At 45.0% G+C, this 27794-nt stretch overlaps 2 protein-coding genes across 2 annotated transcripts in view; both read left to right on the top strand.

The window, feature by feature from the left end:
- The first annotated feature begins 760 nt into the window (after positions 1-760).
- Positions 761-27794, top strand: LOC112973985 (alpha-2-macroglobulin-like). Its single transcript, XM_026082470.1, has 29 exons — positions 761-864; positions 2639-2822; positions 3863-4022; positions 4942-4994; positions 5561-5581; positions 5937-6105; positions 7376-7460; positions 8347-8470; positions 9845-9959; positions 10197-10306; positions 10811-10969; positions 12448-12675; positions 13015-13078; positions 13584-13726; positions 15563-15712; positions 16383-16553; positions 17188-17326; positions 19107-19245; positions 19577-19805; positions 20076-20202; positions 21570-21691; positions 22961-23012; positions 23549-23632; positions 24056-24232; positions 24741-24825; positions 25903-26059; positions 26410-26484; positions 26746-26911; positions 27523-27794. Exons 1-29 carry the CDS (start codon positions 776-778, stop codon positions 27792-27794), a joined length of 3849 nt encoding a protein of 1282 aa, XP_025938255.1. The 5' UTR covers positions 761-775.
- Positions 776-27794, top strand: part of LOC112973976 (alpha-2-macroglobulin-like) — a gene marked incomplete at its 3' end in the record, with an annotated part of 30959 nt that continues 3940 nt past the window's right edge. The window contains exons 1-29 of the mRNA XM_026082454.1: positions 776-864; positions 2639-2822; positions 3863-4022; positions 4942-4994; positions 5561-5581; positions 5937-6105; positions 7376-7460; positions 8347-8470; positions 9845-9959; positions 10197-10306; positions 10811-10969; positions 12448-12675; positions 12964-13078; positions 13584-13726; positions 15563-15712; positions 16383-16553; positions 17188-17220; positions 17630-17759; positions 19137-19245; positions 19577-19805; positions 20076-20202; positions 21570-21691; positions 22961-23012; positions 24056-24232; positions 24741-24825; positions 25903-26059; positions 26290-26484; positions 26746-26911; positions 27523-27746. Coding sequence (XP_025938239.1) covers positions 776-864; positions 2639-2822; positions 3863-4022; positions 4942-4994; positions 5561-5581; positions 5937-6105; positions 7376-7460; positions 8347-8470; positions 9845-9959; positions 10197-10306; positions 10811-10969; positions 12448-12675; positions 12964-13078; positions 13584-13726; positions 15563-15712; positions 16383-16553; positions 17188-17220; positions 17630-17759; positions 19137-19245; positions 19577-19805; positions 20076-20202; positions 21570-21691; positions 22961-23012; positions 24056-24232; positions 24741-24825; positions 25903-26059; positions 26290-26484; positions 26746-26911; positions 27523-27746 — 3882 coding nt within the window. The remainder of the gene's footprint in view (positions 865-2638; positions 2823-3862; positions 4023-4941; positions 4995-5560; positions 5582-5936; positions 6106-7375; positions 7461-8346; positions 8471-9844; positions 9960-10196; positions 10307-10810; positions 10970-12447; positions 12676-12963; positions 13079-13583; positions 13727-15562; positions 15713-16382; positions 16554-17187; positions 17221-17629; positions 17760-19136; positions 19246-19576; positions 19806-20075; positions 20203-21569; positions 21692-22960; positions 23013-24055; positions 24233-24740; positions 24826-25902; positions 26060-26289; positions 26485-26745; positions 26912-27522; positions 27747-27794) is intronic.

The following is a 27794-nucleotide window of genomic DNA, read 5'->3' as shown; positions in this document are numbered from 1 at the left end:
AATAAGTTACACGCTGTTAATGGGATGAACTTTTGGCAGCTTCCCATCATGTTACTGTCCCTGTTTCAGTCAGGGTGAAGGTCACATTATCTCAGAGAGGTGGTTGTCCAGCTACTCTCTGGCCCCTCTTCCCAGCATTAGCCCTGATGGGACCACAAATGGAGAGCACAAAAGATTACAGTGGGTGGAGGGGGGAGGTTTTCACAAAGTTTACATTTGCCATTTTCGGATCCAGCAGGACTGCTCTAGCCATCATGCCCATAAGTGGGGGTTGGGTACACCATCAGTTTACAAACACTAGCTTAACCTTCTGCTCCCAGGTTGAAGGAAACATCTTTCTTCCTCCAGCAGCCTCCATGATCAGTGCAGTGGCCAGCTTCATACACAGAGCTCTGCCAGAAATGGAGGCCTTCCCCTTTTCCTCTGCTGTTCTCTCTTCTTTTCTTTAGCTACCACCCTCCCTCCTCCATTTCTGCTCCCCGCAAAAGAAAGACAGCTCCAGGCTGTCAGGCTCCCTTCCCCCCTCTTCCCTAGTGCCTAGCCTTTTGCCAGGAATTCAGAGCTGCTAGTTCCAGCTCCTCCTTACATTCCTCTCCCCATTTCCGGATGGGCCCTGGCCTTCAGCCCTTATCTCCTCCAGTCCATGGGCTATTTGCTGTGGAAACTATAAAGAGGTTGATCCATGAGAGAGCAGAGGACCAGTACAAGGTGCAGTCAAACAGCAGCATCAGACCAGGCTGTTATTTGCTTGACTCACCACGTCCTGCTCTGCACCATGAAGAAGGACAGGCTGCCCAGCAAACCAAGCATCTTCCTCCTTCTCCTCTTCTTCCTCTCTGGAAACACCTCTCCCACCACAGAACCGTAAGCTAAACATGGGGTTCTTTGGGCAGGCAGGAGACCTGAGTAGTATTCTTGACTCTGTCCTCACTCTGTCATCTTCTGCCAGCTTTCTTTTATCTGGAAATAAAGACAACAGAGCTGGGTAAAATGTTTTCAACAAACCAGAGCTCTAGTGCTTCAAAGGGGCCCAAAACAGTCTGTGCAATTGGGATATCTGTAAATAACTTCAACCGCCCCCCCCCCCCAAAAAAAAAGAGAGAAGGTGCTATAAGAATACCTTGTGCTGCCTGAGTGAATGGTTTGAAAATACTTCAGCAAAACTTTCTGCTCAATACTGAACCTGTAGTTAAAAAGTGACTTTTTATAACTGTTTACGCATACAGCCAGGTTTTCTTAAAAGATAGATTTTTTTTTTTTTTTTTTAAAGACAGTGAAAGGCTTCACTTTGGGTTGACTCCCTACTCCCAGGTCATAATGCCCAGGGGAAGGGAGTGTTTATTTGTTTCACGGATAACAAGAAGAAAGGAACAAATAATAGATCTCACATGACCAGATTTTTTTTTTTTATTCACATTTTTCAATTCAGCCAATGGAGTGAAAACTTCCTTCTCAACCAGGATTATGTGACACACTTGAAACAGGCGTATGACTGTTAAGGTCTGTGAGGTGCTAGCAGACTGCAAGGATGGTGTGTTATACCTCGTCCTTTCTTCACTCCCTTTTGCCCATGCCTGCTTGTATATGAAAGAGTGTGTGTTTTGTGTGTGTGTATGGCTGGAGCAGTGCACAAGGGGTTCTGAGATCTCAGAGACTTTCTTATTGGGCTTTTTTGCAATGTCCCTTCCTCCCCAGCAAAGTAAGGCTGTGCTGCAGCACTTCAAATCAAACACAGGGTAAGCAGATGGCAAGGTTGAGAGCCAGAGGGTCAGAGCTTTCTCCCTGCAAACTGACTGAAGGACATAAGAGAGCTGTGCCAGGGCTTCCCAAAGCCTCCAAGATGAATGCCCTACATTGCTACTGAGATGTTGAGGGCTCTTGTCCCAGCCACTCACTGCTCTGGGGATGCCAGTAACTACTGAAAAGGCCAGCTTAGCTCATCTAAATGAAGCATTGCTTTCATTAGGAGACTCAGGTTTGATTCTCAGACGCAGGGCTGTGCACCATGACACCATCAGCAAGTTGCTAATGCTCAGCCACAACGAGGACTGGGTAAGGCAGAGCAGGGCCCCCTCGCTCAGGCTTAGCCTGAGGGGCGTTACTTCTCAGTGAAAAAGTTAATTTGCTCCAGTGTTTTTGCTTAAGATCTGGCACCACGTTGTGGCCATTTGGGGTCTCTGCAAGGAATGAGAATAATACTACAGACAGTTGGCAGAGTGGAGTCAATGCCGTTTATTCATAAGGTACCAGCTTTTGTGTGGCTCCTGAATCCTACTAACATTGTCTAGCAAAGGTGGCAATTGACTTTTTGCTCTTCTCCATACTGGCAGCATTTAGGGTCCCGGGAGGAAGCGCTGCTATTGTGCCAAAACCTGGTATCCCTTCCAGACATTTGCCTTGAGGATTTCCAGCTGTATTTTACATTTGAGCCTGGCCCCTCTGCTTTCCCCTGCTGTTAGAGACATGATAGAAAGCTTGTTGCACTCCTATAAATTGCACATCTCTCTCTGTATAGTGAAGGCTGCAGTCATCAGACTGGTTTACTTGCTCTTTTGGTACAGCTCCTCTTACCTCTTCCTGCTCCTGTGCTTCCCCCTCTGTGCTTCTGTGTTTAACCAGTGCTTCCCCCTCTTCCTAGTCAGTACATGGTGCTACTGCCCTTTCTGATATCCACTGGCACTCGTGAGAAGGTCTGTGTTCAGCTGACCCACCTGAATGAGTCTGTGACGCTGAGTGCCACCTTGGAGTACCAAGGGGAAAACAGGAGCTTGATTGATGATGTGGTGTCCGAGAAGGATGTGTTCACCTGTATCCCTTTTTCAGTGAGTATCTGATGCTTGTGGGCTGGCTGCTTGTGTCAGAGATAAACTGTAAGGGCTCTGAGTAGTAATGGACAGAGTGACACTGTGTAGGTATTCTCCTCCCTCTAGATCACATTCATATCCATCCTCAACACCTTCTCATGGCTTAGCTCTCCTTAGCATCCTATCTGAATGTGAAATGCTGAATCCTGGAAAGCCAGTCCCTCTTTAGAACAGGAGCAGGAAAGGCCAGGAGAAAGAAGTGGATTTAGTTTTCACACTCCTGGTGACTGTTTGGTGGACATGTTGCTCAGATGGTTCTTCATACGATCCTTCAGCAGCCACAGACTGTCATATGGAGTGCTTCAGTCTGGGGTAGAGCTTTTGTACCTAAAATGCCTTTTGCCTTGTGGATACAGTACGCTGAATTAATGTGAGAACATGGAGATGTAATCGCCTGTGTTTGAAAAACAGGGAAGCAGGGAATTCATACCTTAATGTAACTAAGAGCCCCAATGACTATAACAACAGTCCTGGGCAACTAGGAGAGTTAGTCACCTGACTCAGACAACAGATTATATCTTTGGCCTGAAGGCTGAAGAGCTGGCCTTCAGGACACTGAATATGTTGGCTGGGTTTAACAGATACAGACTGAAGATTGAATCTGCCATTTAGAGAGAGGTGTACAGGGGTCTGTTATGTCTGGTTTGGAAAAGGAAACCTTCTGCAGAGAAAAGGGGGATGATTCTATCTCCTCAGGGATGGCAAAAGGAAAAGGACAAAAACATTTTGGTCAAGGCAGTAAGAAGTTTTTAAAATTGGGTGACAGGGCTGGGAGTACATTTGCTGTGCAATACTTGCATAACCACTGCACGGCATTAGGAAAGAGTAGGAATATGGAACAAGTAAAGATCAGTGTCTTGTTTCTGATTCCAGTTCCCCTCACCTCTCTGTTAGGTCCATCAGGATTATGTCAGATCCCTCATTTCACAAAGGCAAGTTCAGTTCAGTAGGCCTTTACAGATGATCACTAACACAGTTGTCTTCTCACCATTCTCCAGCTTCCAAAATCAGATAGCCAGTCACAAGTCACATTTATCACCATACTGGTAAAAGGGGCGACACTGGAGTTCAGGAGCCGCAAGTCAGTGCTGGTCAAGAATTCCGAGAGTTTAGTCTTCATCCAGACAGACAAACCCATCTACAAGCCTGGACAGACAGGTACCAGGGAATGGGTGGACATTTGCATTCAAAGCAGAAATTCCTATTAAAATTGTTGGGCTGTGCTGGCCAGATATTGACAGTGCAGTCAATGAGGGTCAGAACAACAGTCTGTCATGACTGAAGCATGTGTTTTAAATGCTCTGTGTGGGAATAAATTGGGGAACTGTAAGATACACACATGTGCCCCAAAGCACCTGCACACACTCCCTCTGCCCTTGGGAGCTCTGCCCATGCAATTTTGACCCCCCCTTCCATAAGGTTTTGATCCCCTTTGCTAAAACCACCAAAATTGGAACAATGACTGGATATTTGTCCATTAGAGAACAGGGCTAGCTCATGAAATAGCTCTCAAAGTGGCAGCTGATTTTGCTCACTGAAGACATGAAGTTAGGACTATATAAGCCATTTCTTCTGGGCTATTCATCCCCTAAATTTGTCCTGGACGGGGACTAATGTCCTAAAAGAGACACTGAATACCCTGTCTGTCCAGAACCAACAAGAACTTGCAACCAGTGCTGGAATGGTTTTCTTGCATTCATCCTTCCTAAGAAGTCAGTTTGGTTAGAACAAAATTGGAAGACCCATGTTAACTGCAATGGAAAAATGCATCCTTGCAGGTGAAGTAGACAAATACAACCTAAATGTCAACCTAAGTGTAACTGTGGTCGTGATTAGTCAGTTTCTGATGTCCATGGTCAATAAGGTATTCACACTGCCTGTGAACATGCTCTTATCATCCTGTTATTAATGTTGTTTCTCACATGGGTAACCTTCTAACCTGACTTAGCTTTCTAGTGAATGGAATTTTCTTAGAAGAGAATGACTCTCTTCTCTCTTGTACCATCTGTGTTTGCAACTGATGTTTTCTGGTTGGTGACTGCACTGTGGAACCTCACTGTCTGCCTTTCTCCACCAGTTCTGTTCAGAATTGTTTCACTGGATGAAAACTTCCATCCCTTGAATGAGGTGGTAAGTATGGCACTTCCTTTTCAATAGTTATTTGGCCTTAAGCCACATTTATGGGAAAAGGAAGGAAAGAAATGTCATTTGGGGAAAACTTTTGCTATGCTGAGGTAGTTATGCAGTTCATAGGCTATCTCAGCTCTTGGTAACCAGATCTCTTCTTCAGATTTCTGCATAAGGCTGCCTTCTGCATTCTTGGAAAGGTTTGAGAATGAAACTGCAAATGGACAATGCTAGTGTAAACACCTCAATAGTGAGCAAATCTGCCATTATCACAATGTACACATGGGCTTGGTTAGTCTACTCTAATTGGTATTCCAGATCATCCAGAGTTAGCAATTTCAGCTGACTTTTCTGTCTCGGTTGAATGCCTGAGACAAAGAAGTGCCACTCCCTTGATGTACTTCATAATGCTCTGTTGCTCTATATCAGAGTCTTTCTTCCTTATCCCTTTGGGTGATCAGCTTGTTCCCTGAAACGTGATGGTCATAGCCATGGTCATTTGATCATATTGCTTGCACTCTGTCTAAATGTGAATTCTAAATATACTGTTTCATTTCTTCTCTTTCTAGTTTCCGCTGGTCTATATTGAGGTATGTATGGATATTCGGTTCATGTTCGGATCTATCATACTTCAACCTGGGCTGCGTAGCTACTAGCTACCTCAAGATGATTCTTGCCTGTATAGAAGGCCCATAGCATTAATTTGAATATGCAAAGCTTTAACTCATATGGTGACAACCATGTACTCTGCACCAAGGTTACAGCTAATTCTGTTGTCCAGCCCTGGGCTCCCCACATAGCTCTGCTAGTGCCTCTCACTCCTGCTCTGCAGACCTTTGCAGCCCTGGGATTGGGCCTCCCCTCACTGCCTTTGCCAGTGCTTTTTAGTTCTCATTGGAGCCACTCACAGTTGTCACAATCACCTTATGGTCTTGTTTTCTGTAGGATCCCAAGAAAAACCGTGTGTACCAGTGGACAAAGGCAGAGTTAAAAGGGGGGTTAATCCAGATGTTCTTCAACCTCACCTCTGAGCCCATCCAAGGGACCTACACAGTTGTGGCACAGAAGGCTTCTGGGAAGACAATCCAACATCCCTTCTCTGTGGAGGAGTATGGTAACTACTGCTGCTGTACACAGTTTCAAGTCCCTGGCAACTAACCCAGTGGGGCATGAAAGTTCAATTTAACAGTGTAGTAGACCTGAGCAGGATACCCAGCATGGCTGAAAAAGTGTCTCTGTGCCTTCTCCTTCCTAAGCATCATCCTCTTCTGAGGAGTGAAGGCTGAAGGACTGAGCTAGCACTCTCTGCTCCTCCCAAAGCCTCAGGTCATACAAGCATTCTTCTCCAGAGAAATCTGGCTGCCCACATCAGCAAGGGTCTTATCAGGAGCAGGAGTACTTGGGCAGTCAGTGCTGGCAGTCAGAAGCTGCACCACCTTTGAGACGTGGTTTAAGACCACAGCCCCATCTCCAGATAGTTCCACACCTAAGTGCCATACTATGAGTCTGGGACTGCCCTGTGTGAGTCCCAAACTCTGGCCTTTTGGTTTAGGCTGGGGCCATAAGTTCAGATCCTGCCTGCTCTCCCCCAAAAACTAAGCCTGTAGCTCACAGGCCTTAGCCTTTCTCTGGTGCTCTCACCTCCACACCAGCCCATCTGGTTGGCTAGAAAACGGGATCCTGACCCCCCCCCCCCCAACACACACACACACAATGGCCCCTGCTTCCCATGCAACAAGCACAGACTCCCTCACATCTCATCAAGCCAGCTACAGCCCCAGTTACATGGTCTGGAACGATCTGGCTCATGCATCAGAGATGAGACTTCTGAAAGTCCTTTGTCCTCTTTCAATTGCATGACTGTTCCACTGCCCTGAATCCTTCCTAGTTTTCCCAAGACAGTCGCCATGCGCTTCCCCTCCTGCAGCTGGCTTTGGATGTGATGTCACCACGTGGTGAGTGGGTCACCAGGGAAGCTATGTAGTTTTTTCTGTTTTGCAAATTGGTAAGAACTATATGCTTTGGAAATGGTGAGACTAGGCTGTGGTCCCACCTCTGTATTTCTGTGGGAGATTTCTGCTGACTAATTCTCTATTTAACTATATCCTACCTCTGTGGGACTGATGACTCATGTGCTACCTAAGAAGCTGCTGTATTTTAATAGTAATAATCCTGTCTTTTTAACCTGGCACAGTGATTTGCTGAGTACTTGTGGCTTTCATTGATTTCAGTGGGACTTGCAGGTGACCCAGGCTTCTAAAATCTGACTAATTATATGTGAAAGGCTTTCAGGACCTTTGTGAAAGAAGCCTCTAAGCAGCCTTCATGTCTCACTCCTATGTTACTCCCCATCACACCCACTGTTCCCGTTGGTTCTGCTGCAGTGCTACCGAAATTCGAAGTAACAGTGAAAATACCCAGGGTGATCACCATTCTTGATGAGAAGCTGAAGGTGACAGTTTGTGGTCTGTGAGTCTCATTCTTCTTTCAATCCTTCTTGGTTCTAACTTTTACTTCAGCTGCTGCTAAAGGCCCAGTTGGAGTACTGAGATGTGATATTTCATTATTTTTCTCAATAATTTTTGTGGGGAGGTAATAGACAGAGAGGTGTGAAGTCCCAGGTTCAAACGGACTACATCTACCATTAAAAAAAAGGCTTTGTAACAATTATTGCTTGGGGCAATTTGTCTGTAACATGTAGAAACATCCACTGCTCTTCTGTTTATTGGTTTTTTTTTAACATGTTTACTGACATAAGAATCACAGAGTATTTAAGACTGGTTGCAGTGCTAAGGAGGAGGTTTTCAGTATAGTTTAACTGGGAAAGACATTTTAAGCATGGCTTCTCCTGTTATTGCTGAGGGGAAAGTGAGGGAGCTGCCCTATTTTCTTTGGACCACCTCATTCGATTCTACATGGTGTTTTCCCAGCATCCTAAAGGGAGAGTCACAGCAGGTGCTGCAAACTGAGCTGAAAGAGGCAATGCAAATACATACACAAAACAGTTGTATCAGAATCAGGTGGTAATGTAGATACTTGTAACATATTCTCTAAGACAAGGTCTGCTCTCAGTTAAATAAGCATTATGGTAAATGTTTTCTGCAGGCTTATGTTTTATTCCCAGAAGGGAAATCATGACTATAAGATTCAGTGTTCCTGCCCCCCATCGCCAGGCTTGATTCTAAAATGCTATCAAATTTGTTGCTATCTTATACTTCTTGTGATGACCCTGACGTGTCCTGGAGGCAGCTCTAGGGAAGAGTCCTGGCTCCCCTAGTGGTAGGCTAATCATTTTTCTCCATCTGTCTTACATTCCTAATGGTTATGCTTTTCTTTCAACCCTCCTTGCTGGTAGATACAGCTTTGGAAAGCCTGTTCCTGGCCTTGTGAACGTCCGTGTATGCCGGAAGTTTGAATACCCAGCCACCACCTGCTATGGTGAAGAGGCAAAGGCAGTGTGCGATGAATTCTCTGGGCAGGTGAATCATGATTACTCTTGTGGGCAGGGTGATATGAGAGAATATTGTGTACTGAACAGGCACAGGTTTGCTCTGATGGAGTATATACAAGCATAAGTGTGAAGAGGGGAGAGACTCCAAGTATTTGAAGGAAGACTGAAGGAAGAAAGATTGGGTGCAAGACAAAATGTATAAAAATAAGGAGAAGTTTTGTACAATCACAGAATCACAGAACGATCGAGGTTGGAAAGGACCTCTGGAGATCATCTAGTCCAACCCTGCTGCTCAAGCAGGGTCACCTAGAGCACGTTGCACAGGATTGCATCCAGGCAGGTTTTGAATATCTCCAGAGAAGGAGACTCCACAATAAGAAAGATGTGTGTAAAGGCAAGAAGCCGATGGAGGAGGAAAATATGAAAGAAACAGTAAAAGTTTAGGTGGAATGTAGAGAGTATCAGGGAGAAGTGAGATAAAATAAGCATGAACAGTGAGAACAGAATTGGGGTTGGCTTCCACTAGAGACAGTGTGTGGGTGTGTTCGATGCAAAAAAATCCCCAGAATCCAGGGGAGGGATGATGCAGTTTGAGCAAGGAGGAAAGGAATATGTTTTTAGTAGCACTGATTAGAACAGGCAGACAAGAAAAACAAAGTTCACTCTTCAGGCTAAGAGCAAAATGGAAGCTGGTTTGGAGCATAAGCAAATGCAACAGTGCTAGCTTCACTGATAGAAGCTAGTGTAATAACAGCTATGGAAAAGTGACAAGAGAACAAGCAGAAGACATGCTTATAGTCCTTGGGGCTTTCTACAGCATCATCCCTACAACTCTGTCATTGCTATTGTTATCCCTGCTAAAAAAGAATGTGAACACAGCTGTTCTAATCTCTGTTCTGAGCAGCCCTTCCCTTTACTGTGGAGACCTGCCTTGTAGACAAAGATGCTGAAAACAGGTGGCAAGCTTTGGAAAGCTGTCATCTTCTGTCTACACTTACCTAGGCTTTGGCTTATGTATCACTCATACTGCTTTTGCATTTTAAGCCAGCAGCTATATACTAATGTGCCTGATACCTGGCAAACATTTCCACTGTGACATATACCTAAATAATTGCCTATACTTTTATATCAACTATTTGGAATTTCAAACTTCGCAAACACACACGTACACAAAAATCTCCTAAGTTTCAAGCCTGGTAAACTCTTTGCTCTGAGGTTGCTCAGAATGCTCCTTGCCAAGTTATATTCTTTTCCAGTCTTGCTAAAAAATAATGAAGAGAATGCTCTGTAAAGTTATGGGCTTCCCTTCCATTTCAAGGCAGTACACAGTGATGGGTTCATTAGGTTGCATAAACATTATGTACATGAGACAAGAAGAATCTTGTTTGTTTTCCTCCAACAGACAGACAACCATGGCTGTGTTTCTGAAGTGGTAAAGACCAAGTTATTCCAGCTCAAGAGAACTGGATATCAGAATAAGCTCCATGTGGAAGCTAAGATTAAAGAGGAGGAGACAGGTATGAATCATTTGGGTCAAAGAGCTGTGTAAGCAGCCCAGGAGCAGACCAGCACAGGGGCCTGCCAAGTAGGGGTAGGGACAAAAGCAGACTCCCTGTTCTAGAATGCTGAAGTTTTCCTTCTTGGAGTCCAGGAACATCAAAAGAATTGCATGTCCAGCAAAGGAGAGTTGGCCAGGAGGCAGGGTAATTCTGGTCAGGCAGAGGCAAATTAATTCTTGATGCTTCTTCCTGCAGGAGTGGAGCTGACTGGAGCAAGCTTCTCTGAGATCACAACCACGATTAGCAAAGTCACCTTTGAGCAGACAGACTCTCACTACAAACCTGGAATCCCCTTCTTTGGGCAGGTAAGGAAACCATGAGGAGTGGAATTTCATGAGTGCCAGTCATGCTACTGAACCTGCTGGATAGATACATGGCCCCCTCTGTGAAAGATGCTGGGCCTCAGGAAATCCCTGAGGGCCTGCTCTCCTCTGTAGGCTCTGGAGTAAGGGTACAGCAGCTGAGAGCATAGACCTCATTCTGCTTACCCCTCTGTCCTTGGGCTTCCTCTTCTTAAAGCAAGTCAAGGTTCTGCTTCTCTGGTGTCCTCTTGACCAGGAAGCCTAACAGCTGTGAGGACGTCATCTCCATGTCCACTACTCTGACGCAGGGTTGGAGATAATAAAGGTCCAAAGAAATAGGATTCAGAAAGTTTGCAGCTCTCTGAAAAAGATAGGTGATGCACATGTAAAGTACAGTGGAGACTTCCCTGTCTGACATGGACCCAACACTCAGCCTCATGGCATATCAGTCTGTTCAGCTGGCAGGTATTTTTTTCCTTCTATACTGAACTGTTTTTGCTCCTCCAGGTGAAACTAGAGGATGGGTCTGGTACTCCAATTGCCAATGAAACCGTAAAGATTTCTTTAAATGGAGGCCAGGAGACCAACTACACGACAAATGAAGAGGGCCGAGCATGGTTTGCCTTGAATACTTCCATGTTTTACTTCAGTTCTATTGGAATTAGAGTGAGTCCTGGGGGCCAAGAAGGTGATGAAGTGATCAGCAGGGCTGGAAGAGGAGTAGCGCTGATGTTTGTACTATATACGCAAAAGAGCTCAGCTTCTTGTTCTTGGTTGTTCATGCCAGCCTTGATATCAGTGTGGTGGAAATAGCCAGACAACAAACCAGGTTCCCATGTGACAATTGTATTTAGCTTTTAACTCCTTGATTTCTGCTTGGCTATAGCAGTATAGGGTTGGAAGGAATTTCAAGATATCATATAGTCTATTCTGCTTCAAGGGATCACTAACCATACCTAGACAAATCTGCCTCAGGGTAGTCTATCCTATTTTTAAAAACCTCCCATGGTAGAGATTCTACAACCTGTCTAAATAAGCACTGCTGGTGCTTTGTTGTCTTTTCAGTTAAATGATTTTCCAGTTATCTCATCTAAATATCCTTTGTGGTTGGTTAGAGCAATCTGCATCTCTCAGGGTTTAATTTAGCATTCTAAATCTCTGAGCCCTCCTCTTTCTTCTTCTTTTTTTTTTTCCTTCCATATAGAGAAAAAGAATATAAACCTTTTAAAAAAATTCTCTGCCTGGTATGGAATTTGTTAATCTAGAATAAATAAGTGCTGCTGAGCATCCTTTTGTTGGTGGGAAATGCAATGTGTGTGTAATATCCAAGTTTTCTAGCATCTCACAGTGGAAGAGGGCAGGTTGTCTAGAATTATATTCTATCCTTTCCTTATAATTCTCTTGTCACAGATTAAGACCTGTGAAATTATCCAGAAGTTACTGCAATGTGTGTGAAGTTTTCAGAATTTTTCAGGGTGAAGAAAAAGCAAGAATTCCCAAGCATAGTGATAAAGATAAGGAAATGAGAGAATGTATGATACACAAAATGCTGAAATAACACCCTTCGAAGTGTAAAATATCTTTCCCTTGCTCTCATTGCTAATAAGACCTGGACTCTCTCACCTTCTGAACTTATGTTTGATTTAGTTTTTTTATTCTCCAGGCAGACAATTTTCCTCCTTGTCCATAAGCATCCTTAGCTTGATCTTGGCACTCTTAAACCTCCATATGAACAGCCCCATCCCTTCTTCACCACCATTAACAATAATGAGAAGAAAAGTATAAATCAGTTTCTTTTCTCATTAAACTAACCGTGATTTAGGGTAGGATATTCTGATGAAGAGCTCTTGAGCTGATACTAATAGTAAATAAACAAATGATACGATACAACTTGTCTGAGCAAAACCCCAGCTTCTCTGGCAGTGAGATCATTCCCAATGATTTGCTGAGGATGCCCCCATTGCCTTGCATCTTCCAAACTTGTGTTTTGGGTTTTTTTTGTAGATTATTTGGTTGTTCTTTGTAGTCTATCTGTTTTTTTTAAATACAAGAAATAGCAAACCTTTAATGTCGGGCCATGAAATTTGGCTCCAGTTCAGCACCCTGTAGTTGAGGATCTATGTAAATATTTTCTCTGTTTTCAGGCAACTCACAAAACACAGACCTACTGCTATGACCATTCCTGGGTTATTCCATATTATGAACAAGGATATCTCCAAGTAGAGCGCTTTTACTCTCCCAGTAAGAGCTTCCTCAAAATTGAGCCCAAGTCTGAGACACTAAGCTGTGGCTCCACCACAGAGGTACGAGTGCACTATATCCTGACACCAGAGGCCATAGGAGAGAAGAAGAAAATTGTCTTTTACTACTTGGTAAGCTGGCACCTGCCAAACAATCAGGTTGTCATTGGTAATTGTAGGGGGGCACAGAGACGGAAATTGTGGTTTGAGGCAGCAGGCTTTAAACAGTTTCCCATAATCCTTCACATGTTCTTTTCCCCAGAAAAAGAGGGCCTGGGTTAGGAGCAGAAGAGGGAGGATGTCCCACTGCCCCTGGGGTGAGCACTGGGATTCCACTGCAGAAGGGCGGAGAGCAGCTGAGCAGGGTGCAACCAGCAGACGCAGCTTGGTTGTTCCCCTCTCAGGTTTCCTGTCTTTAAGGTCTGGCTCATGCATAACCTCAGTCACAGGAGGGCTTCTCCTTCTGTTCAGGTGATGGCCAAAGGAATCATTAAGCAAGCGGGCACGAACACTCTGGATTTGGACCATGAAAGTGGTGAGTTCTCTTCATCCCTCAAATTATGTCTGTCCTGGGAGGCTGTATGACTGTGGCAGATATACAGGCTGCTTTCACGTGCAATTCAGGGGTACGCATCTCCCTCTTCCCTAAGACGGGGGAAGTGTGGAGGCTTTCTTTTCTCTACTTTTATTTTGGGCTTTGCACAGACTTTGCTCTAATGCCATGTGCCAGCTATCTTTCTTCTGATCAATGCATTCCTTGGGGCTCCAAAGCTCTTAGGACACACAGTTTGATGGTCTGATTATAGAAGTTGGACCAAAAGTCAGCATGCTTGTGCAGTGGAAAGTGGGACTCGAACCAGGCCTTTTCAGTCAGATGGTGAGGCTTATACATCTCTGTGGGCACAAATGCATCCCACTTGGTGTTCTGAGGTTTCATCATGGCTAGGATGAAGTTCAGCATGAAGTCAAACCTAGAAATTTGGCTGCTCCAATAACAGGTTTCCTGTCCCTTAGTTTTTTGTTCTTGTTTTGTTTGCTAGCCAATGGGGTCTTCTTGCTACAGCTGCCTGTACAAGCTGACATTGCTCCAGTGGCCCAAATACTTGTCTACACCATTTCCCCCAGCAGGGAGGTTATTGCTGATTCAACCAAGTTCAAGGTAGAAAGATGTTTCAGCAATAAGGTAAGTGTTCACTTCTTGAGGGAGCAACCATTAGACTGAAGTCTGGACAAGCTCATTTATTTAGATTTATTATCACTGGACAAGCCACCTATCAAAAGTTCTAGGTGGCTTCATTGCTTACTGGTTTGTGCTAGCTTGGAGGAGATCAACTGCAGGAAAAAGGTGCTAGCAGAGACCACACGGCTAAAACTCCTCTTCACAGCAAGTCATACCCACTGATCTCTCTGCTGGCCCTGCGTAAGAAAAAGCGAGGCTGCTTATCTGCCTTTTAGTCATACTGCAGCCCATGTGTTTCATTCTTTTTCCGGCAAATTCATTCCAGCCACAACGTGGCAGCTTGTGTGGTCATGGTGTACAAGTAAATACACATGCAGCCTCAATCCAAGGAGCAGAGCTAGTACTTGTTGGATCTTTCATCTCCCCTACATCCCATCCTCTCATTGTATTTTTTGATGTATGAAAATGGAGCTAAATTTTGCCTGCATATGCTATCTGCATATGACCAATGAACAGTGCTTCAATAGCACTGGTGAGGCTGAAAGAGGGCAGAAGAAAAAAGCTTTCTGTTACTATGATTCCCTAATGACCCCACATATTCCTCATGTAGAAGAGCAGAATGATGTATGAGCAATCCTCAGAAAACAGAGAAACCTCACAACTGCCCTGGGGGACTTCATAATGGTAGACAAGACACTGCTAAATACAGCCCCTTGTCCTGTTTGAAGCCAAGCTAAATGACTTCTTGAGACGGGTGTCACTGTAGGAGCTTGGTCACCTGAACTTTGTTCATATCTCAGAGATCAGTCTATGCACTGTAGCTAGGTCTGGGTGCAAGCTGACAAGTGTCAAGTGATTTATGTGTTTATGTACTGTTTTCCTTTCCAAAAGTTTCCTGGATTCAGAGCTGGTGTCCATACCGCTAGCACAGACTTTGGACCATATCTATGCTAGATGGTTTCTCCAGTAGCAATTTTACTGAGGCCCTTGTTCTGTCATTTCCTGAAGAATATTGATTTTTTATTCTCAGTGTTGTGAGACTGCCCTGGGAGAGGTGGGAGTGTCAGCAGAAGGTGTACTGTGTTCTGGTTGGGATACCAGGGACACTGGCAGCTTGTCCTGCTTTGTCAGGGAACCTGTTTACTCTGAGGATTCTTTGAAGGTTTTATGTCAGGGAAGAAGTTGTGCTGTTGAGGAGAGGGAAGATTTATGCAAAACAGCCATCTTATTACAAAATCGTGTGAGATGGTGATGAAAAGCAACTTCTGCTAGCAAGAACTCGCAGAGTTTGGTAGAGGGGATTTAGAGTTACGAGTTAGGTTTTGGGGAGGGCACACTGGCCTGGCAGTGGGATGCACCCAGCAGGCCAGTTCTTCAGAACCATTGCCAGACAGTAAATATTACAATATTTCTCCAAGACATGACTGCTTCTTGTATTACCGGAAAATATACCAAGTGAGCCCTCTGCAGGCCTGTTGTCCCTTCACATGCAGTATCTGGGTGCAGCACAGAGACTGGACCTGGTTTAAGACCATGCCCAGCTGCCTAAACAGATCTAGCCACTCTGTGGGATTATCTCATTACATCCACAGTGGCCATAACATCCTAAATTGCCTTTAAAGTCATATGAGTAATCCTTATTTTGAAGTTGCCAAGAATTGTTAGTGTTGACTCTTCTGCCACTGCAGGAAGAAAACCCAACTCTGCAGTAGGAAAGAGGGGTGTGTGAGTGTGCATCTGTGTATGGGAATCTTAAGGTTAGAACTGATGCACCCAACTGAAGGGAAAAATCTTGCAAGGTTTAGGGTATCTGAGACATAGCTTCTTCTGTGGCTACAGGTGGACTTAAGCTTCTCTCCTTCTGAAGGCCTGCCTTCTTCTGACACTCACCTGCTGTTCAGAACCTCCCCGAACTCCCTCTGCGCTGTCCGTGCTGTGGACAAGAGTGTTCTTCTCATGAAGCCAGAAGCTGAACTGTCACCCATCTCTGTAAGTGCTAAGACTGTGCACTAACTCAAGGCCTGGTCAGAGCAAGAGTAGCCCAGTGCTGGAGTGGAAACAGTGATCAATCCTTCTTGTCAGTGCTGACACAGGAATGTTCTCCTGCCATGTTTCTCATCTTCCTTCAATGGGCAAAAAGAACTGGGCAGCAGATGTTTCTTAAGGATTTTGTGCGACTGTAGGGATAGTAATTGGGAAGCTCTTTCAATGGGGCTGCTTCTCTTGGCCAGAGCCAAAAACTATCTTACGTTTAATGATAGTTATTTAGTTATTATCTCTGGCCATGGATTTATTTTCTTGGAGTAGTGTCTGGAAGTGTCAGAGAGTTTACTCCCCTTATGCCAAGCAGGAAACAACAATCCCTGAATAGGGACAAAGGGCTGCAGCTGGGCCTGCCAGAGTATATAATTATTAACATATCTGAGCCATAAAAACTAGACCAACATGCTGTTCATAACAAAAGAGGGAGTATCCCCAAATTTTGATCTACTTTTCTGGACTTCCAAATTCCCATTGCTCTCACCACAGGGAGGACCATGGTTATATGGATACATGTGCAGGTGATGTGGCTGTTACAGTGCTTGCACCCATCTTCCTCAGCTGTGTTTTGTGACAGGGGGCACTGAAAATGCAACTTACCCTGGCTCTTTCTGCCCAGGTGTATAATTTGCTACCAGTGAAGGAATTACGTGACTATCACTATGGCCCACACATGATCTTGGAGGATCCCCTAGAGGACTGCATCCCTTTGAAGAAGATAATTCTGAATGGGATCACCTATTCTCCAGTAGTGGATATGAATGAAGAGGACACTTACAGCATCCTTAAGGTATGGCTCTCTTCCATCGTTGGGAATTGGAGTGGGGGTAGGACTGAGGATGCTTAAGCCTTCTTTGGCAGCTGCAATATAACAAGGGAAGGGCTTACGAATCTGAATGGCTGGACACTAATTTTTATCCAGAGGCAAGTTCAGTGAGGACCATAAGTTTCATCCGTCTTGCCATCTTTGCCCCTGACTTGGTGGAAAAGAGATTCTGTCTATATGAGGTTTTCTTCTTACAGGAAAAACTTTGGGGTTGACTTGACATGAGGTTCTAACTGGAGACCTTGAAGTTAAGTGTTCATGGGCCATTACAATTACCCCAAATAAATCAATACACCCTTGAGCCGCATCGTAGCCCAGATGTCTCCTTCTAGAGAGGTGACTTCATATCTACTCCCCGGCTCATCCTGACTGCATGCTGGAACTGGACTGGAACCAGTGCCCTAGACAGGGGGATCTGTTTTTTGGTCTCTGAGCCTCCAAGGCACCCAGATCCAGGCTTGGGGGGATCAGCTCAAAGTTGAGTCCACAGGCAGTAGCAGATTCTGCTTCTGAGGCAATAAAATACCGATGTCAGGTCCATTGTGTAAACCTCAATGAGAATCAGTAACAAAAATCATGTTGTTTTTTTCTCCCATAGGAAATAGGTTTAAAGGTTTTTACAAATTCCAAGGTGAGAAAACCTTGGTATTGCAGCACTGGGAATCACGTATTTCTAGAAGCCAGCCCTGCATCAAGTTCAATCCTGCCTGGAGCACCTATGCATGCACTCAGGACAAGTGGTAAAGGACCAGGGCCTTGCTATCACCTCTGTTCTGGGCAGAGATCCTGTCTGTATTTCAGGGTGAACACTCAAACAAGGACTGGGGTTGTGCATTGAACCTTTGGAAGCAGTACTCTTGTGGTGGGTCCACAGATGTCAGCTCCTGCATGAGTGTGGTGCATATCTCTTTTGCTGGATTGTGGAAGCTTGCAGACTAGCTTTGATAACTCCCCGTTAGAAGTCAGTAAGACCAGGTTGTTTCTAGAGGCTCTGACAGAGCACAGGATATTATTGTGCTGCTGAATTCTCTGTTTACTAGGCTTTTACACTAGACTTTGCTTCCCAGCTATCACTTAAGGAGCCTCCAACACCATCTTCAGCCTGTCCTCACTGGGTCATCCAGTCTTCTGAGAAGCCAAAACCAAACAAAGTGGATGAGAAAATTTTCAGTGACAAATACATAGGCTTCACTCCAGGGACTTAGAATTGTAAGATGCAGGTGGCAGAAGCCTTGGCTGAAAGGGACCCATTCTATTTCTAAGGGCTCTCTTAACTCTTACAGTGAAGCTTTTTGGGAGGCAGAGTTGGCCATATCATCCTTCCAAGTCTTAATCGGTGGGTTTATTAAGGGGAGCATGCTGAAAAATCTGAGTTATTTTTGCTGGATAACTGGTTCAAAGTCTTCCCTTGGCACATAAACCTGCTCTTTTGTAGATATCCAGTTTTATATCCATACATATCCAGTTTTAAGACAATTTCAGCTTATGACACAGGTTGCTAAAATGCAGAATGGATACTTTTTAATTATTTTAACTTGAAATAGATAGCAGTGAGAAGACTGAAATACCTTGCTAGAAAGATAAGTACAAGCAGACCACCTGTCACTCCTGCAGTCCTAGAAGCTATGCGATACAGCTCTGATAGCATCTTTCACTCCTTCCCCAAGACCTTCTCACACACTGGAGGTGCCCACTAATATGGGTAATATGGATCCCTGCAACCTTCACAGTTTTTATCCAAATGTAGAAAGGAATTTAGCCTAACTAAAGATGACTAGAAATAGAGTTTAGCTCAAACACTTCAGCATGTGGAAAATGGGAACTTTTCATCTTTATTGGCCTGTTTGGGTGAATTTCTATTTTCTTTTGCCCAAGAGAAGCAAATCCAGCCCCTCTCCCTCCACTTTTTTTTTTTCCCAAGCTGTTCAAAATCAAAGTAAAACAAAGGCTTATTATTTTTCACCAAAATTTCATCTCAAACTCAGAATATTTTCTTGGGAATGATTTTTGCATGTGAAAACTTCCCTTTAGTCAGTCTATTTTCATCCCTCCTATTCCCAAATTTCAATGGCATGTTTTTAGTCTGTGCATCCCTCAGCCTAGTTATTTTGGAGGCCATAGGTTTGGCAGGGAGGTAGTTTTCCCAGACATAGTAACCCTGCAAAAACCACTGCAACACAGGATGTTTCATTGCTAGCTGGTCTGGATGGAGAAGGATGTCATGCTAAGACAGTATACCTGAAAGAGAAAGGGCTGCCGGCACAGAAGGTCATAAATGGCTGTGTGCTTTAACATGCTTGCTTTAACCTCACATTATGAGCAGTTCTGGAGACCAATGAGAAATGCTGGAGGGATAGCCCTTGCTAATAAATCCTGTCCCTGGTACTACTGGTACCAGTGCTCACTGCTCAGCAACTATCTGCTGCCAGCACAGCTTCTGATTACCGCATAGGTTGTCACTTTCTCAGACTACAGTATCATGCTGACGTAGATCTTTGTTGTTTGGAATACTGGTAGTGGATTTCTTTTCCATCTCATCACATTCAGGTCCACAGAGGGATAGACTGTATAACACATTAAGCACTCCTGAAGAGCTGACAGAGACAGTTCGAAAGTATTTTCCAGAAACTTGGATTTGGAGTTTAGTATCTGTAAGGTGAGTGGCTTGTGCTGGTTCCCTCCTTCCTTTTTTAATTAAATGGGTTTTATAAGGTAGAAACATGAATCTCACGTTTGCTTGGCCTTTTCAGTTCAAAAAAAGTCTTTCATTGTTTGCAGAGATTACTTGGCAATCCACTGTAGTTAGATTTGTCCAAGCAGTGGCAGGGGGCTGGAAGGAGATACATGGGAGTGGTCCTCCAATAATAAACATACTGTGCCCCATTGTTCACACAGGGAGTACTGTTTAGTAGGCTGAAAAGTATACAGATAGTCACCAAAATAACATAAAAATTCCCACTCTGTCCTTGCTCTCTGTCCCTTACCAGCTCAGAAGGAAATGCTGAACTAGATGTGACCATCCCTGACACCATCACCGAATGGAAAGCCAATGCATTCTGCACCTCGGCAGATGCTGGCTTTGGCCTGTCCCCAACTGTGTCCCTAAGAGCCTTCCAGCCCTTCTTTGTAGAGCTCACCCTGCCCTACTCTGTGGTGCGTGGTGAGGCCTTCACACTGAAAGCCACTGTTTTCAACTACCTGGCAGCCTGCATCAGGGTAAGGGGTGTTTAAATCCTTCTGTGTACTTGTGTGCTTTCTTGTACACCTCTTTCCTTCACCTTCCCTCTATCTCATCTCTGAGTAGCCTTATACCCCTCACTCCTGAAATTATTATAGCTCCCACATTCTCTGAACACCAAAATCCACCATTCCAGTTCCTCCTCCTTTGCTACAAGACTATTGCTGATTCTTCCTAGCTCCCTGACGTGCTCTTCCTGTCTCTCATGATCACCCCTCCCTGATTATACCTCTCTCTACAACTGGCAGGTCAGTCTGACTCTAGCTCAATCTACTAATTTCCTGGCTACCCCAGCGGAAAAGGAAGAAGAATCTTATTGTCTCTGTGAGAGCGGAAGAAAAACAGTGGCTTGGCTGGTGACTTCCAGATCTCTAGGTAAAAGTCTAAGGGCACTGAACTCTCTGCAGGGAGGGATGAAGTTTTCTCAAACATTTCTTTTCTTTCTTCTTTTTTTTTTCAGGGCTGTAGAGGAGGAGGAAGGAGAGGATTAGATTCTCCATAGTGTCTGTAGAGGGATGGATGTTAGTTGTTTCTGTTCCTCCTGTCAGGTGACACTGACCAGAGTGGACTTCCAGAAATGTCTCTCTTAAAAGAGGAATGGGCTTACTGTACAAGAGGCAAGGATAGCTCTGTCTGACCATGGGTGGCCCATGTGTATTCATAATGGCACCTTGCAGAGTCTTGCCAGTCCCTCTTCGCTCTGTAGCAGTATTTGGCCCTGGCTCTGTTCCTTCAGGAATTCAGCAGCCTCAGATATAGTTTTGGTTCTACACATGTTCCCTTTATAAGAAACCATAGATCATAATACAGTTTGGCAGTCACTTTGACCAGGGAGAGGAAAATATGCTAAATTAAAGCCTGGTAGGAAGTCAACCCCTCAGCCAAACAGCTTTGATCTTGGTGGATGTGATAATTTGAACCAGATCTGGCTGCAAAACTCTGTCATAAACTCATTTCACCATGAGCAAACAGGCATAGTAATGAGATTCATTACTCTTCTCCTCTTGGGCACCTTCTACTTTTTCTTTTGCTCTGATAGGTTAGTAAGAAATTAGCCTTTAAGCAAATGCATCTCCCAATGAAAGTCCCTGCTCTCCTTGGTTAACCAACTTGTTAAAGAGAAGAGTTTCTCCATGCTGTTGTCCCAGTTCAGTATCTGGTGTTAGAAGTACACAATTTCCTGGGAAATACTGGGCGGCTGGCTGACTGTGTCATCTGAGGTCATTCAGGAAGCAAAAGCTAGCAGACTCATAGTGTCTAAGGTCATGTCTGGCACCACATGCAATATCATCAAACCTTATAGCCATTGGACAACACCTTCTGTAGCCAGAGACACTGCTGGCAGTAGGGACATTCTGCCAGCTAATCCAAAGATTAGACAAGTGCCCTATGAGACTCTCACACTTTACTTTCACTGGTGTTGATATGTGCTGTGGTAGCAGCTATGGTGTGCATATGGAGTGACAGTGTGCTGAATGACAGTGGGACTGGTGGGTCCCACCATTGTGGTGTCCTAGGTTCTGGAAAAAAGGCATCAAAACAGAGTCACCTTTCATGGCAGTGCAGTCCATCTACTTCAGGATGGATCCTGGTATAGCTGTGTTTTTATGGAAAAGAAACAGGGCCCAGGTGCTATGGGAAATCCCCACCCGTGGACCTGCAGACTGAAACTCCCAGAACTGGCAGTGACTCCCACTTCCCTGCACTGCCTGACATAAATGGCTGACCCCTCTTTCTTCCAGGGCAGGTGGAGTTTTCGGTGACCACTGAGGCCCTGCAGGACCAGCAGCCCTGTGGGAACGTGATAGTGGAGACCCCTGAGAAAGGGCAGAAGGATACAGTGATCAGGCAGCTGCTAGTGGAGGTATGTGGGCTGTGGATGGGGAATAACTGAGCTTTGCCACAGGCTAGAGCTTACATTGTATATCTGTGTGAAACAGAACTCTGTGAGTTTTCTGTGCAATGTGATGATATGATAGTCTTGCATCATCTTTAAACTTTGACAGGGCTGCATAAAGACTGCAGCTTAATAACACTGGGCAATGTCTCTCCCCGACATTAAATGTCCCTCATCTCCTACTGAAACAGGACTCCTCCTCCCATCCTTCCTTCCCTATATCTTCTACCTGTGACCTCCTACAGCAAAAAACCCTCTTTACAGCTTCTCTCCTCCTTTCATGACAGTATGTTTGGCCCGTCAGCACGTTTTGCAGCTCTGCTAGTTGAATGGCCAAGCAAACTGCCTTTTAAATTGAGTGTTATGCAATTCTGATTTGCTACATAGTCTGGCACCAGGATGAAGGTGGGGAATTCGGAAGCACCTATGGGAGTTAGATGTTTGTAGAAAACTCCCCCCAAACTCCAGATATTAAAAATGCCCATGGTAAAGTGGTAAGTTTTTACAGATTATTCTTTTCCCATGGAAAGGGAATATTGTTGATATTATTATGTGGTACAGAATTAAATACTACATGGCAGTACTGCATATTCTTTTTAGGAAAACACTAGCTTGCTATACTTGATGTTGTAATCTAACAGCTAGATGCTGTGTTCTTAACTTTTCTTTATGTCATAAGATACTAGTGCTTGCCTACTACATCATATGGTATCAGTAATGTCGCCAGATATTATAGTATGTCACCAGATGCACATCTTCCCTCTCTATTATCAACATTCACAGTTCTTTCCTAAAGCAGCGTTATAATAAATAGTACTGCAGACATCTCTCCAGGGAAACTCTTTAGATTTACTGTGACCTGTGCAATTTGCAGTCTGTTGTTAACAAAAGCACTTGTAATGCTGCTGTCCTCTTGTTACAGGGATGTAAGACTCTCTCACTGCATACAGTAGTTGCAGGACACTCATGTGACAGTCCTGCAGTGTTCTCCCTTTCCCTATCCTCCCTCCATATTCTACACTAATCACTTATTATGATCATTGTGTCTTTAACTTGCTTATATTATTATTTCAGATTCTCTATATACATTCCAGGGAGTGTCTGTGAGTGCACCTATTTCTCCACTCACTCTACCTTTCACTTTCACCTCTGTCCTTAATAAGGATCCGTTTTTCTGTCTGTGCTTCCTATCTCACTAACTTCTCACCTCTCTTGTTTTCCTTTGTCCCACACAAGCCTGAAGGGATTGAAAAGGAAACAGCCCAGAACTATGTGCTCTGTGTAAAAGGTAAGATCTTCCCTCTCCTTCCTCTCCACTTGTTTCTTTGTGGGGTGACACACACCTCCTGGAGGAGGAAAATAGTGCTGTCTCAGCAGTCTTCCAGATAGGGTGATATTTCTAGATAACCAAGGTATGTCTCCTGATTGCCTCGAAGCTAATGCAGAAAACCCTAGGGAATGGACTGTAGGGAACAAGCCTAGGCACCAGGATATGACCTAGCTGGGATTTAGTATGACTGTTCCCATCCCTAATCTCTTGTTCTCTGGCATTGGAGTTTTGTTTCCTGTCTCTCTGTCTCCTGTCTTCCAGCTCCCCCGGGAAAAGTCTTAGAGACAAGATCTGTAGTGCCTAGCAGTGGCTGTGGGTGTTCTCATGCAGAGACTGCCTCATAGCCAGGGAAAAATGAAGTGGGTGAAGTCACGACATTTCTAGGAAGGGATGAAGGGAAAAGGAAGCTTATCTGGTGTTCCAGTGAGCCCCCTTCCCCATTGGGCATTTCTGGGGGCTGCACTAAAGCTGTTTGGGTCTTGTTTCCCTCTCAGGAGAGCCTGCAAAGGAAAAGATTTCCCTGTCACTCCCCTCAAATGTGGTACAAGACTCAGCCAGAGCGTATTTCTCAGTGCTGGGTGAGTGAGCAGCCTGGGAAGGATTTGATGTGAGAAATGCCAATGTACTCTTTCTGTCTCTCCGCCTGATGGTGTTGGCCTCCTACCCCACAGCTTTTTTTCCTGGTTCTCAGCACACCTCCCTTCTGTCTTCCATCACTTCTTTCACAAGGACCTTCCCTTCCAGTTTGCTCTTCCTTTCCTCCTTTCTAAATCTCTTTCTGTTTTGGATTCTCTGCCTCGGTTACCAGTGCCTTAAACTTTCTCTCCTTTCTGTTCTTTCCTTTTGTTTGCTCTGTGTTTCATTACACAATCTTTATCAATATAAAATTTCTTTCTATTCTTCTCTGTCATCTCCTGTTTCTCTTGTTCTGTAACTCCCTCTGATTCTGCCAGCCAGCCCTGAGTTTTGCTAATGTCCCCATGGTATTTCCTTTTCCTTAGGTGACATCATGGGCACTGCCATGCAGAACCTACATCAACTCCTCCGGATGCCATTTGGCTGTGGGGAGCAGAACATGGTCCTGTTTGCACCCAACATATACATCCTGGATTATCTGAACAAAACAGAGCAGCTGAGTGAGGAGGTCAAATCCAAGGCCACTGGATACTTAGTGAGCGGTGAGCTGGGACACAGCTTTTGCTTCTGCTTTGGCTTTTTTGCAGTTCCTGCCTGGAGTGCATCTATCAATGTCTGCTAGATATGCAAAGAGAACTTTTCCTTTACTCAGATGGTCTCTGCTGAGAAGCCCCTTCCATGCTCTTCTTTCATTCTCTGCTGCTTAATCATCAGGGTACTCAGTTATTGCATCCACTTTTCTGTGCTCCCTCATAGAGCTGCAATGCAGTGCACACTTGTCAGGTGACCTGCTACAGTGGCTTGTCTGTTGTAATCAATATGCCCTGCCTTTATTCTAAAGAAGGCAGGGATTCCTTCTCCTCATGCAGTAGAAGCTACTAGGTGTGCAGTGATTGCAGGAGGGATGTATCAGTGCTCCCTGCTGCTTAGGGTAGGACTGACCTGCTCCTCTCTCCTTTGTCTTTGCTGATACGGATGGGTTTTTTTGTTCCCACATCCCTCAGCAGACTTTCTCTGGCATCTGAATCTTGCTTTAACTTTACGTTGCAGGTTATCAGAGGCAGCTGAACTACAAGCACCCAGATGGCTCTTACAGCACCTTTGGACCACGTTATGGCCAACCAGGAAACACCTGGTAAGATTTCAGTGTTGCCCATGCCTCCCCTACATGCTCCTCCTTCTCAGCTACACAGTTACAGTAAATGTTGCATGACAGTAAATGTGAAATGCAGTTGTAGACCAGCAGGCTTTCCAGAGCTGATATGGCCACTGTGCTGCCTCCCCGTTGATGAAATAGGCTGCATCAGCCAGTTGTGTAGCTGAAGCTCCTCCAGCAGCTCTGAAGACCATGATAGACAAGGCAGAAATAGAGAGCAATGGGGGAAGAAGGGAGCAGGGGTTTCACATCCCAACTGAAGAGTTGCAGTGGCAGCTCTTCTAGACTAGAATCTGCTGAGAAAGTGTCTCCATATAAGTGGAAAGGATGATAGTGATTATATACCCTCTGCAGGAGAGTATATGTTGTCAGTGTGACTGCAAAGCTTTGAGCTGCTCCAGCATCTCCTTGCTTTGCATTTTGAACTTTGGATAAGGGTAAAAATGGATGATTTCTTTACCTTCTGTTTGCTCTTGGTTTCTGAAACAGTACTGGGGTCTTGAAAGCACCTTGACTTCTCTCCACATACCTGACTCTCTCTCATAGCTGCTTGTAACAGCTCTAGAAAAGACTCTTTTAATCTGTTCTTCCTTATCCACAGTTTTACTGACACATCTGGGGAGTTCTGAGAAATCCATGAGACATGGATTGCCAATGCAGGAGTCCTGCCAGCAGATCATGAGCTTCCAGGGATTTAATTATTCTTCCCTGCCATTTTGACTTTTATTGTCATGCAGATGCTTAGTTAATTGACATGCAATTACCTGCTTTTTTCCAGAGAGATTTGTTTAGATAGAGCTCAATGCTTATTGTCCTCCTAATTGTAACTTCAACACAGAGGGATCACAGGGTTTTATGAGCCAAGGGAGAGAGAAGAAATCAAGGCAAGAAACACTGGACATGTTTTTTGAGGTGGTACTTGTGGTACAACTCATCATCCTTTAGCTCTCTAGGCCTTCTTGCCTCCCTCCAGACAGGTGATGCCCACACAGGCCCTTTCACCTGAGATGGACACAGGGCATGGTCAGGCACTCTCACTGCTCTCTGTCCTTACAGGCTCACAGCCTTTGTCCTCAAGTCCTTTGCCCAGGCCCGGCCTCACATCTTCATAGATGAGAAGCACATCCAGGATGCCTTGGTCTGGCTCTCCTACAAACAGAGGGAGAACGGCTGTTTCCGCAGTTCTGGGACACTCCTGAACAATGCCATGAAGGTAATGTGTCTGCCTGATTGGCTTCACCTGAGCTTGTGAGGCTGGAACTTGCCAGTAAGTCAGATGGGTCCAGCTGAGCTTCTTGAGCATGTAGGCAGATGGGGAATTCTCATGGCCATGGCAACAGCAAAGGAGTCAGAAGCCATCCTGTATGTAAGCCATGATAGGAAGGAGAATGAAGGCAGACCCGCAGTACATAAATGCAATTCATACCTCCATATGACGTGCAGGGGGAAGGAGATGATCGAAGGGTCTACAGTGCAGAGCAGAGTATTCCAATAGAAATGGGAGAAGAGATTGAAGAAGAGAAGCTATGTGGCATCAACATATACCATTGTGGTTCCCCACAGGGTGGAGTGGACAGTGAGGTCACGCTGACGGCCTACATCACCATTGCACTGCTGGAGATTCCTCTGCCTGTAACTGTACGTGACTGCACCCCAACCTGAGACACTCTGTGCTGGCACAGTACAGGCCAGTACCTGTTCCATATTGGAAAGATGAGGCAGTTACTGGGCCCTGTGATATGAAAATATTGTGATGTCATTTTTGGCATCCCTGAAGACGATGGCACTGTGCTTGTTCCTACACCTCATTCTGACAGATCCTTCCTCAGTATGCTGGGGAACAATGGGCACAAGCCTCATTTCTCCCCCGCATTCCAAACACTAGCTATCTCTTCCCAGCACTCCATGGTGCGTAATGCTCTGTTCTGCCTGGAGACGGCAGCAGATGAGAAAGGAAGCCATGTGTACACCAAGGCACTGCTGGCTTATGCCTTTGCCCTGGCCAGGAAGGAGGAGAAGCGGAAGGCACTGCTTGGCTCACTTAAAGAGGAAGCCGTGAAAAAGGGTGAGTGCTCCTGGTGAGACATCTCTTTCTTCCAACCCACTGGCCTCACACCTTCCATTGATAAAATGACTTCTGTGGGAGGGGAAAACTCTTAAGGAGATGAAATACTTGTGCAAAGACAGAAGTCAAGCTGGTGTCATGCTAAATGGTTACATTTTTGAAAAAACCCTCTCAGTCCGCAGTCCTACATCTGTGCTCTGAGGAAGGTGATCATGAAACACTATGCACCATCCCCATCTCTGCTGAAAAGAAGGGTATCTCTGCTAGCATCTCACCTCGGTCAGGTCCTCTTGTCACACCAGGCACTGCTTAGCAAATGAACACTCCTTCCAGTGGACCCGCTCGACACAGAACAAAGTTTACTTTGCACAGCACAAGGGAAAATACATCAGCAAAGAGCTGCATGTGCTGAGGGAGAAAACCATTACGCAGGTCATTTCAGAGGTCCTGGTTTAAGCTCTGAGTGTTCCAGGAATCGTGTAACAACTCAGAACCACTCTGGTAAAATCTGGTTGGACAGTCTGTTTAGGCAAGTGTTGAGTAGCATGGTTGTGAAGGAAATATCACCATTCCTTTTTGTCTTCTCTCCACACTCCCTGCCTCCTGCGAAGATGGATCTGTTCATTGGCAGAGGCCTGGGAAAGAGCCAGAGGTTGATCTCCCATACTATCACTACCGAGCTCCCTCTGCTGAAGTGGAGATGACAGCCTATGTGCTCCTTGCTCAGCTCACCACACAGCCAGCACCTTCCCAGGATGAGCTGTCATTTGCATCACTTATTGGAAAGTGGATCAGCAGTCAGCAGAATCCCAGTGGAGGCTTCTCCTCCACCCAGGTGAGCTGCTTCCCTCCTGCAGCCTCACACATCAATGTCAGAAGATAA

This window comes from Apteryx rowi, unplaced genomic scaffold, assembly GCF_003343035.1.
Source record: "Apteryx rowi isolate R43461 unplaced genomic scaffold, aptRow1 scaffold_578, whole genome shotgun sequence".
In the NCBI taxonomy this organism is placed as follows: domain Eukaryota; kingdom Metazoa; phylum Chordata; class Aves; order Apterygiformes; family Apterygidae; genus Apteryx; species Apteryx rowi.
The sequence above is the reverse complement of the archived record's forward strand: the minus strand, read 5'-3'. Positions and strand labels throughout refer to the sequence as shown.

Excerpts from the sequence above, each read along its gene's own strand:
- LOC112973985 (XM_026082470.1), top strand. The coding sequence starts at position 776 with ATGAAGAAGGACAGGCTGCCCAGCAAACCAAGCATCTTCCTCCTTCTC. Across the intron at positions 13,727-15,562 it reads AAAGATGTTTCAGCAATAAG|GTGGACTTAAGCTTCTCTCC; the intron begins GTAAGTGTTCAC and ends CTGTGGCTACAG. Across the intron at positions 26,485-26,745 it reads AGATTCCTCTGCCTGTAACT|CACTCCATGGTGCGTAATGC; the intron begins GTACGTGACTGC and ends ATCTCTTCCCAG.